This window comes from Physcomitrium patens, chromosome 13 (assembly GCF_059467195.1).
Source record: "Physcomitrium patens ecotype Gransden chromosome 13, ASM5946719v1, whole genome shotgun sequence".
Taxonomy (NCBI): domain Eukaryota; kingdom Viridiplantae; phylum Streptophyta; class Bryopsida; order Funariales; family Funariaceae; genus Physcomitrium; species Physcomitrium patens.
This window is the reverse complement of record NC_143422.1, coordinates 10045261-10056192: the sequence shown is the minus strand read 5'-3', so window position 1 is coordinate 10056192 and position 10932 is coordinate 10045261. Positions and strand designations below refer to the sequence as shown.

At 34.2% G+C, this 10932-nt stretch overlaps 1 protein-coding gene across 1 annotated transcript; it reads left to right on the top strand.

Annotated features, from left to right (window-relative positions):
- Window positions 1–5583: 5583 nt before the first annotated feature.
- Window positions 5584–8718, top strand: LOC112290569 (ribulose bisphosphate carboxylase/oxygenase activase, chloroplastic). Its single transcript, XM_024536956.3, has 6 exons — window positions 5584–5721; window positions 6213–6526; window positions 6849–7040; window positions 7236–7708; window positions 7915–8196; window positions 8355–8718. Exons 1-6 carry the CDS (start codon window positions 5677–5679, stop codon window positions 8480–8482), a joined length of 1434 nt encoding a protein of 477 aa, XP_024392724.1. The 5' UTR covers window positions 5584–5676; the 3' UTR covers window positions 8483–8718.
- The last annotated feature ends 2214 nt before the right edge of the window (window positions 8719–10932 follow it).

The window sequence follows — 10932 nt, the reverse complement described above, 5'->3', positions numbered from 1 at the left end:
GTTTTAAACTAAGTATTAATCAATATATTTTTTGAATGTAGCTAACTTATTTTGTAAAAAGTTACTAATTCGTCCAAATGGCAATTGAGCTTTTTTTTAAAGATTAATTGAATAATCATAAGAGCAATGTTTTCAAAAAATATTTGCATTCTTCTTTTCAAAAAACATCTTGATATTCCTTATACTAGATTAGAATATCATTTAATACTTACTACCATTTGAAATGAATGTGGCATAAATAGCGAAATAATTATTTTTGTTTTTGCAGTATGCATAAAAGCTCTTAGACTTATAAATAAGAATTTAATTATATTAGACTTATGATTTTTTATTTGATAATTAAAAGTTCAATTTATGATATAAAAAAGTTTAAGATCACAAAAAATCTTATATATTTGAATATTATACTTCTCTAACCACCATAATTCTAAAGTATTTGAATTAAAGGGAGATCTAATAACATTAAATATTACTAAGCTACTATACCTATTAGTTGTTATATCTCCATGAATAGTTTCATAAATAACATTTTTAGAAGACAACAAACAACCACCTATGACTTCTACATGTACAAGATTAATTTTCTTGATTAAAGCTATTTTTATTTTTTAACAATTTTTTTCTATAAAAATAAATTAACTCTCCTTAATATAACAAGATAGATGCTATACAATATTTTAGTTCTAAAAAAAATTATTTCAAATCAAGATGAGAGATTTGAGAAGAAAATAGAAGCTTTATCAAATATTATACAATATTTTAGTTGCTTAGTAAATAATTTAAAATATACTATATTAATTTATATAGGTTCTAATTTTAGTGAATAAGTTTTTAAAAAGATAGGAATTTTTGTCATAACTTGACTTATTTCTCTTCAATCAAATCTTTGTTTTTAATCTCTTTCAAAAAGCAAATTGTTGCATGCAATGGCTAGAGTAATAAATTGTTTGAATGGATGTGCTTTTAATATTTTCAGCAATGAATTTTTGATATTATCTTTTAATTTATATTAAAATTGATTGTTAAGAGTTTCATTATTCTAATAAATGTTGTAAGTAAGATTTTGGAATTTACTAGCATATATAATAATTCATTATGATCTTTGTTGTAAATATAAGAATTTTGTTTATATTACCATTTTTTAATTGCTTTCTCTAAATGTATTTGTAAATACTTTTAAGAATGAATTTAGATCATATAAGAATCATGAATCTTTTTTATTAAAAATAAAAAAAATGATACTTCTATATAAATTCACTCATAAATCTAACTTAAGTAAATCTATTAGGATATTAAAAAGAATATAATATTAGATAAAGCTTGATTTATTGTAAAAATCTTTAAATTTTTTATCTTATTCTAATAAACTTCTCTATTATACTAAATCTTGTTTTCCTTATACTTGTAGTAGTAAGAATTTTTTGAATCATTAATGAGGTTGTTCTATTTATTTCTTTCAATTGCATAATTTTTTGGTATAAATATTAAACTCTATTGTTGACTTCTTATGTAGGTATATGAATAGTACCTCTATGGTTGACATTGGTAATACTTAAAAAATTTAGTCTAAGAATGTTGAAAATCTTGTAAAGATTTATAATAGTTTCAAATCTATTTTTATTTTTTTCATGTATAGCATCCATAATTTTTTCTATCATTTCTATAAAAAAAATTAATAAATCCATAAGTCAAATTAAAAATAATAAATTTCAATCTCTAATATCAAATAAAAATTTCCACAAATATGGATAGTACATTCTTTTTTAGAAAAGAATCAATGTTAAAAAATAAAAAATATTAATTTAAAAGTAGATAGTTTACAATACTTAAAGTACAACAGAAGAAGTGATGTAATCTATTCACTTCTAAATCAAAATAAGAATATTGAATTAATACTCTTTTAAAAATTTTAAGAACATGAATTATAAATAATATAAATTTCAATAAACTCTTGTTCTACTAAAAAAATAGATCTTTATTTAAAAATAGTATAATATTAAAAATAAAATAGCTATTATTAAAAAAATAAGACTAAAAATTCTTAAAATAAGACTAAGAATAAAAAAAGGCATTGACAAAAATAAGAAATGTTTCACTCTGACATCCATATATGCTATCTATTTAGGAGATATATTGCAATGTTATATAGAATCTTTGATACATATCAAATTTACAAGACACTTGTCTAATTTGCAATCAATTTTTCTACATGTGTGCTATATAGCCAACTTGTACCACAAGTCACCTACATGTGCAATGCATTGTCAACTTGTTGGTCAAGTTTTCAACCTATTCATCACCCATAAATACGTATAAAGTCAAATCAATATCTATGAAGCATTTAAGAAGCTTCTTCATAAGATATCATCAAATCTACTTACTTCTATTTAACTCTTTTAATCTAGGTAAATATATTTATTTTTGACAAAAAATCTTGCAAAGCATTTAAATTTAGATTGAATTTTTTTAACAAAAATAACTTTATTTTCAAGCTAATGGTTTCTACAAACTTCAATTCTAATAATTAGATGTTAATTTATATAGAAGTGAGGTGGTCTTTTCTATATATCACATACTTGGTGGCATTCCTAAAATTTAAGGAGAATCGATTCTAGTTTTGGAAGATGACATAAAATTCAATTGATATCAATATGAATGTTGATCTTTCCCTTCTATATATTAACTGCCATGCCTTTATGCCATATAGGTCATATAAACATAATTTCTTTATATAAATTAGGATTAGATCAAATCTCATCCAATTAAAAGAAAAAATTTAATTTAATAATGAATTGCATACGTGTACCATTAAATTAGTAGAGGAGACATTTCTTTGAAGTAACTTTGTATCAAGTTTTATAGAATATGTCATGAATTCTTTACCAATGATCCATGAATAAAATAAAAGATCAAAGTTTAATTCACTTATTAGATAGTAGAATAAATCAATGTTAAATAATTATTTTTTACTTATTTTGTAAAAAGTGGTTATTTTGATAAATATCTTTTAACTTTTTTTAAAAAATATAGTCAATTTGAATATGTTATTTGATTGCATCTAATTCAAGAAACTTTTTAAATATTTTATAAAAAAATATTTTTTTCATTGTAGAACTTTAAAATATATTAGTATTAAAAAAATAAAATATCCATATAATTTTACATAATGATATTAAAAATATTTTTATTATTAAATAAATTTAAATTTAAATCAATATCCTTTATAATCTTACTAGAATATGAATTCTTTAGAAAATCAAGTGTGAATTTGATTTCCTTTGGAAAAACTTTGAATCTCTTTCACCACATCTATAACTTTTAATGATATTTAAAGCATGTTTTTTCTTATAAATTTTTACAAACTTTATTTTATATATAATTCTTTATAATATACTTGAGATAATTTCTAATATAAAAAATTCATAGAAAAACGTTGATTTTATAATATTATCTTTCTTTTCTTTTAAATCTAGAATATATTCAAATTTCTATAATAAAAAATATTTGCTAGAAAGCACATTTGCCAAATCAAGATAAATATCTTCTTTAGCTGAAGAAATATGTATATATATATATATATATATATATATATATCGATATAATTTAACAATCTTGTTTGCTCTTCTCAAATCCTTATTCAACAAATATGCTAATGATAGACTAATATAAAAATAACAATAAGGGAGAATACATCAAAAATTATTTGCATAAAAAGCCCTTAGAAAGCAACAATTAATCATTAATTGCAACATGTAACACCTTGCTTGATGAATGAAGAATGAATATAGAAAAATTATATAAGACAATAGATATTACAAATATATAAGTTATACATTTAAACCTCAAACATATAGTCCCTCCCTTTCATCTACCAACCCATCATCTTAGCACCATTTGATTCACAAAGGAAACCCTAATCATCCAAGCCCTTAAAAACAAAGGAAGTAAGTAATGGAGCAAGTAAAATTGATAAAAAAAAATTCCCCTCCACAGCACAATTCTGCTCCGTTGCTACTCCCACATCCCACATACATGGACAAGATTTGACAGAGCTCAAAAATGAGGTCTAGCGGTGTGAGCACCTTGTAATCCGTGGCCTCCAATGCGCTACCATGAGCTACACCCAGCGATCTCAACACCAAATTCTCGACACCATCACGGACTTTCAGGTGGCAATCAAATGGCAAGAACCTTTGACAACAACACTCCTATGAACTGCAGCAAAGGTGATGCATGACCCTCCTTCACCTTCACTTAAACCCTCTCTTAACCTTGCACACAGATTTTGTGCGTCAAAAAAAAAAAACAAAACAAAACAAAACAAAAAACAAAACATGTGGCCAGGCTTGCAGATCATATTATACAACATGTATATTTTTAGTACGAATTAACAACTTGAGAGCCATTTAATATATATATTTTTAATTTCTTTTGTGATTGTTCTCAAAATGTAAAATACGAAATTGCTCTCAATCGTCTATGATAATAAACTATTCTATTAAATCATTATATTTCAAAAACAAAATTTCACTATTGAGTTATTGATAAACCAAAAAATAAAATTTAAAATAGATTAGAAGAGGACTTGCAAGCCAAAAAACAGCTTCAAGTTTGCCGGGGGAATCATAACATGAACAAATAAGAACAACCAACATAAATATATATGATCAATATCTTGAAAAAAATAATATTATCCTATATTATAGGCAAGTTAGTCACGTTAGGACATCACAGAAGATAAATTGGTGGGTGAAAACGTTCCGGAAAAGTAAATGATTAATTCTAAGGAAATCTGTTCATTACATTATATATTTTTTCTTGCAACCGCGCGTTAAACTTCAGAGAAATCCACTAAACGAAATATTTCCTATAAATCGCCCATCATTGAGTAACCATGTCTATTCTGTCAACAAAATTAACCATTTAGGATAAGGTATCAGAAGATCCAGAGGCTGAGGACTGTCCACAGCAGCTCAGAGCTCTCGGCCTCACAATTCAGATAAAAGTATTCCGTGTCCAGATCCCAAGTGTTCATAACCTGTAATGGTGGAGCTTGCCAGAGCCGAATCCGACTCACTCACCACAAAACAGCCACCATCAAGATTCCCCAAATCAGAAGCACACAAATTGACAAAAATGATAAAAGCAATAAAAAAAAGAAAAAATAGAACAGAGAAATGCGAAAGCCAAGAAATCAAATCGGAACACAAACTACTATCTTTAGCTGCAAGTCCAAATCGTTCTCACTGTAATCAATGTAATCCAAAAGCATCCATATTCCATCACGAGAGAGAGTTCAGTCGACGGAAAAGCGACTGGCCGCAACCTCGGAGGGCCTCAAGCAGGGATGGGATCGCGGCCAATTGCGTCAGCACGGCTGAGGGGCTCACTATGGTCCGCCCCTGCTTTCGACTGACCAGTGGCCTGGAAAACAAGATCGGAGTTGTGGTGAGGATCGCATGCAGGTGTTTCGATGGGACGAGCCGGTGACCTGGAACGTTCCAGACCGTGGCGGGGGCCACACCTCCACTCGCTCGGAGCATAAATACTCCCAGCCCCTCATCGCCCGGCATCCAGAATCATTCCAGCGAGTTGTCATACGGCTTACCAGTGCTTGCAGGCAACCCTTTGGGCATCGCTTGGTCACTTGTGTCTACCACCTCCAGCTCGTTAACGATGGCGACCAGCGTCACAGCCTTGCAATCGGCGTCCGTGGCCCAGGTACACACCGCTAGCTCAGTAGCTTTATCGAGCTAGTCAAGTAATGCGGATCGCGGTGCTGGATACGGAATTGTGAGGCTTGGCGAGGGTGGGTGGGCGGAGCTCGACTGCTGTGAGGGGTGGCGACATTGAGGGTGTGCGGTCGTGGGGCTAAGAGCAGTGCAAATTTAGGTCGGCAGGGTGTGCAGTGTGAGTAGCTCATGGAACGGAGGCGTAGATGTGCGGGTGGTCATGGGACTGGCGTGTGGACGGGCAGAACGGATTAGCTGATTATTGCGGGCGTAGGTTTAGGGGGTGGCGCATCTTAGAGTGGATGTGCAGTCATGAGCTCCACGTCTGACCTGTGTGAGCAGCAGACTGTGAGGGCGCAGCCGCCGTTCCCAGTGGGCTGCGGCTGGTTCGGAGAGGCTTTTGTGACGGAATGTGGCACCGGTTGCGTTGCGATTGTGTGAGGGAGTTGACGTGGTGGGTGTCTTTGCGGTTGGTGTCAGGTGAACTCCGGCGTTGCCCCCTCGACGGTGGGGAAGAGCGCCGTGCCGAGTTCAGCATTCCTGGGGTGCAAGAGTAAGGTGCCCGCCAGCGCGGCCTTGGGATTGGCCAAGGGCAAGAGCCGCGTGGTGGCGGAAGCCGAGTCCAGCAAGAAGGTCGACAGGTGGGCCGGGTTGGGCACTGATATCTCCGATGATCAGCAAGACATTCAGCGCGGGAAGGGCCTGGTGGACGCTCTCTTCCAGGGCCCCCAGGGCATGGGCACCCAGAACGCCGTCTTGAGCTCGTGGGACTACATTAGCCAGGGCCAGAGGACGTGAGTGCTCTTCTGCCATGAATTGTTTGAATTTGGTCGCGTCCATCGTCTGAGAGTCGGTAGGCCTGGCCATGGTGAATTGTGGTATGAGCCCGCAAGCCCTTCTGGGGCCAGCCGGGTTGCACGGTTGTTGAGAATAGCAGAATTGGAGCGAAGGAGCGTAGGGGTGTGGTAGTAATTCTCGTCTCGGAACTTGGGGATGTGGTAGAATCCGTGGCAGCGAGGAGATGGTGGAGTGGGGCCACGGTGGGGATGGGAGGGGATGATGTTGTGCGCTCAGGCACTGAGGGTTTGAGTTGAAATGGGGTGGCATGGTCTGCAGGTACTCCATGGATAACATCAAGGATGGTTTGTACATCGCACCCGCATTCATGGACAAGTTGGTGATTCACATCGCCAAGAACTTCATGGACTTGCCAGGCATCAAGGTTCCTCTGATCCTTGGTATCTGGGGAGGCAAGGGACAAGGGAAGTCGTTTCAGTGCGAGCTGGTCATGTCAAAGCTCGGAATCAAGTAAGTGACAATGTGTTGAGCGTGATTTCACTGTAGCGCTTCGGAGGTGGCGAGCCTCAGTTGAATAGTGGATGGCTAGTGGGCGCGTCAGGGGGATCGTGCAGAGACCCACGCGCTCGTGGAGGGTATCCGAGTACTGAACAATGGGAGGTGAGGAAGTCGTTACTGATCGATGTGCGATTGTTGCGTGTGCAGCCCCATCGTGATGAGTGCCGGAGAGTTGGAGTCTGGAAACGCCGGAGAGCCGGCCAAGCTCATTAGGCAGAGGTACAGGGAGGCTGCTGACATCATCAAGAAGGGCAAGATGTGCGCCCTGTTCATCAACGATCTCGACGCCGGCGCGGGGCGCATGGGAGGCACTACCCAGTACACCGTGAACAACCAGATGGTGAACGCCACACTCATGAACATCGCCGATAATCCCACCAATGTGCAGTTGCCTGGTGTCTACAACAAGGAGACCATACCCCGTGTGCCAATCATTGTGACGGGTAACGACTTCTCCACGCTGTACGCTCCCCTGATCCGTGATGGACGTATGGAGAAGTTCTACTGGGCGCCCACCCGTGAGGACCGTATCGGAGTGTGCAAGGGTATCTTCAGGCTGGACAACGTGCACGACGACGACGTGGTGAAGCTGGTGGACAAGTTCCCCGGGCAGTCTATCGGTGCGTTACGTAGCACAAGTCGTGACAGTGATTTGTGACTTGGATTGTGGGCGACTTCCCCTCGTCGTTTCTGTCCCTGCGATTTGTGGTCAGTCGGTGGCTGCGCAGAGAGGTAGATGTGGTGCAGAGCATGCAACCGAGTTGGCTCGGCTGTTGAGATGTGGGAGTGGAATGTGTCTGACTGGGTGGGGGAATCGGTGGTGCAGATTTCTTCGGCGCCCTGAGGGCCCGCGTGTACGATGATGAGGTGAGGAAGTGGATCGGGAAGGTGGGAATCGAGAACATCGGCAGGAACCTGGTGAACTCCAAAGATGGGCCCCCAACTTTCCAGAAGCCAGCGATGACCATCGAGAAGCTGATGGAGTATGGAGACATGCTGGTCCAGGAGCAGCAGAACGTAAAACGTGTGCAACTCGCCGAAGAGTACCTGTCGTCCGACGCCCTGGGAGACGCAAACGCCGACGCCATTAAGCAGGGGACCTTCTACGGTGAGTGAACAGGGTGGTCGGAGACGATGCTTGGAATACTTTGTGTGACTCGATCGTGCTCGGCACCAGTGCGCGAGTCCTTGCAGTGTGATTCCTTAAGTGAGGTTTGCGAGCTTGAAGCAGTGACAGCTGACCAGAAATTACGGTACCTTGTACAGGAGGGAACGCAGCGCAGCACATGGATCTCAAGGTTCCGGAAGGATGCACCGACCCGAACGCAGAGAATTTCGACCCCACTGCTCGCAGTGACGATGGCACATGCGTGTATGACTTCAAGAACCTGTAGAGGTTTCTAGTTCCATGAGGGGCGTGGGTCTGGGTTAGCGATGGTGTTTGTGGAGTGCGTTAATGATGATCGTGGCGCATGAATCGTCCAACGTAGCGAGGTGTAGTAGTTCGTCAGGCCAAGCCAAACAATTTGCCGAATTTCTGACGGTGGTCAGCGCCGAGTTGATGCACCCTTGTGGTGCGTTTGTATGATACACTTTGATTAACGAGTATGAATCTGGGAATTAGAACTTGTGTTCGGTCTTCTAGCGCACTGCGTGGTTAATGTGATGGTGGAGTGAATACGCATGTAGATTGGACGTCATTATTCTCAATTCTACGTAATGACGTGGGCGAGTGTAGAAGAGTGTGGGGAAGAATGCAGAGAAGCGATGGTGTGTGAAAGGATTTAGAAAACATTTTAGAATTAGTGAAGCAATACATAATAAATGACATTCTCAAATCATAAATAAATTACCATAAATTAAACGTTCAAAATATAGGCAAAAACTGAAAATATGCAAGTTTATATTTCTAGTTTCCAAATTACATTGTATTTTTATAACAAATTTAAAATTATTGGTTATATTAATTTTAAATTATATTCAACATTAAAATTAATAAATTAATTTACATTTTTATTAATTATAAATATATGATTTTAGTAAACAATAAGCTGTTAATTTAGATGTAGAAAAAACTACGTTTATGAAAAATATAACAGAGTATAAAAAAAAAAGATAAATATTCCTAAACACGTATTTTAAAATAATTGACATATATTGTGGATAATTTTCTTCCAATAAAACCTTATTGAAAATACAATGTATCTAAATTATCGTATATAAAAAGATAAATAAATTTTAAGAGAAAATTTTAAGTTATTAATCGATCATGTAACTAAAATTTTTCTTTGATAATATCAAGCTTGTTATGTTTAAAAAGATAGTTAGTATTAATAAGTGTAATGGATGATAGCTAACACATAAATAGTTTGCATTTATAACACAAAAAATTCATAAAAAATAAAAAATTAAGGATCTTTATTATTTGTAATTTAATAATAACTTTCTTAATATTGATAGTTATCATGTTTGTAAATTTAAACTAAAGAATTTCTGTATTGTGAAAAATAAATAAATAAAATTTAAAGTAAATTTTTATGTGAAAATATAAATATATATATATATATATATATATATATATATATATATAATTTTTAGTATATAAAAATTCAAAAAATCTCTACCATAAGACTTTTACTAATTTTTTATGATATTATCAATGTAAAGAATATAAGTATTTGTATGTTGAAGAGATAGTTATTGTTTAAGACTAAATTAATAAATAATTATGAATTTAATGATTAAAAAATATTTATTAAAAAACCTTAAAACAAATTTAAATAAAAAGATAAAAATTATAAAATATAAATGATTATATTAATGAACAAGGTATACATAAAAGTAAACAAATTCTAAGTTTTTAAAATATTTAAATGTGATAATTTTCTAAAAAATATCTATTTATCAAAACTAATTATTTAATTATTAAAATATAATAAAAATCTCAATTTTCTAATTTGTGGTTTTTAAGAGTTTTTTTTATTTATTTAAGAAATAAATATTTTATTTTTTTTATATTCACATCCTCAATCAAAGTCGTTAATTACTAATAAGAAATTAAAATATACAATCTTATGAGTATGTAATAAATAATTATTTTTTGTTAAATTTTATTTATTAACAAATATAAGTATTAATACATGAGTAGATAAAGCAAGGCTATGTAGTTACAAAGGCTAAGTAGTCACTAAGGTGGAAGCAGGCACTCCAAATTACAAAGCTTTAATAAGGTTGATTTCTATTAAGGAGATTCTACACTCATGCAGAAAGCTAACAAGTTATTCAACATCATCTCCTAATGTAAGTATGATGGAGCTAATCTCAATAATTATAATAATGATTTTAGAAAAAAATAGATCCTTTATCTACATCCTATCAAAGGTAGAATTAAGCTCACACCTCTTAGATATTATTCTACTACCTTAACCACCACTACAACTCCACAAGCCTTAATCTACCACATTATATTCTACACTTAGAAAGAAGAAGTTATATAAATGTAGTCTAACATCTTTCTCTTTGGATCCTTGTTACTATTAATCTAAGCACTTTTTTATTACAAAAAAATAAGAAACTTAATTAAAAATTAATAAAAAAAACATGTCTACTAGATTTCATTCTAATCCACGAGTCTATCTATTAGTTACATTCTAAAAACTAATATGTTAATTAATGCCATTGAATGTGGAGTTTAAATACTCCTTCATATAAAAAAATAAATTCCACTCTATTCAAAAGATTTTACTTACTACTAAAACATATATCAAAAAATTAATACTTTATAATAATTATTTGATTTTTAACTACTATATTAATTTATAATAAAATAATATTATCTCAATTA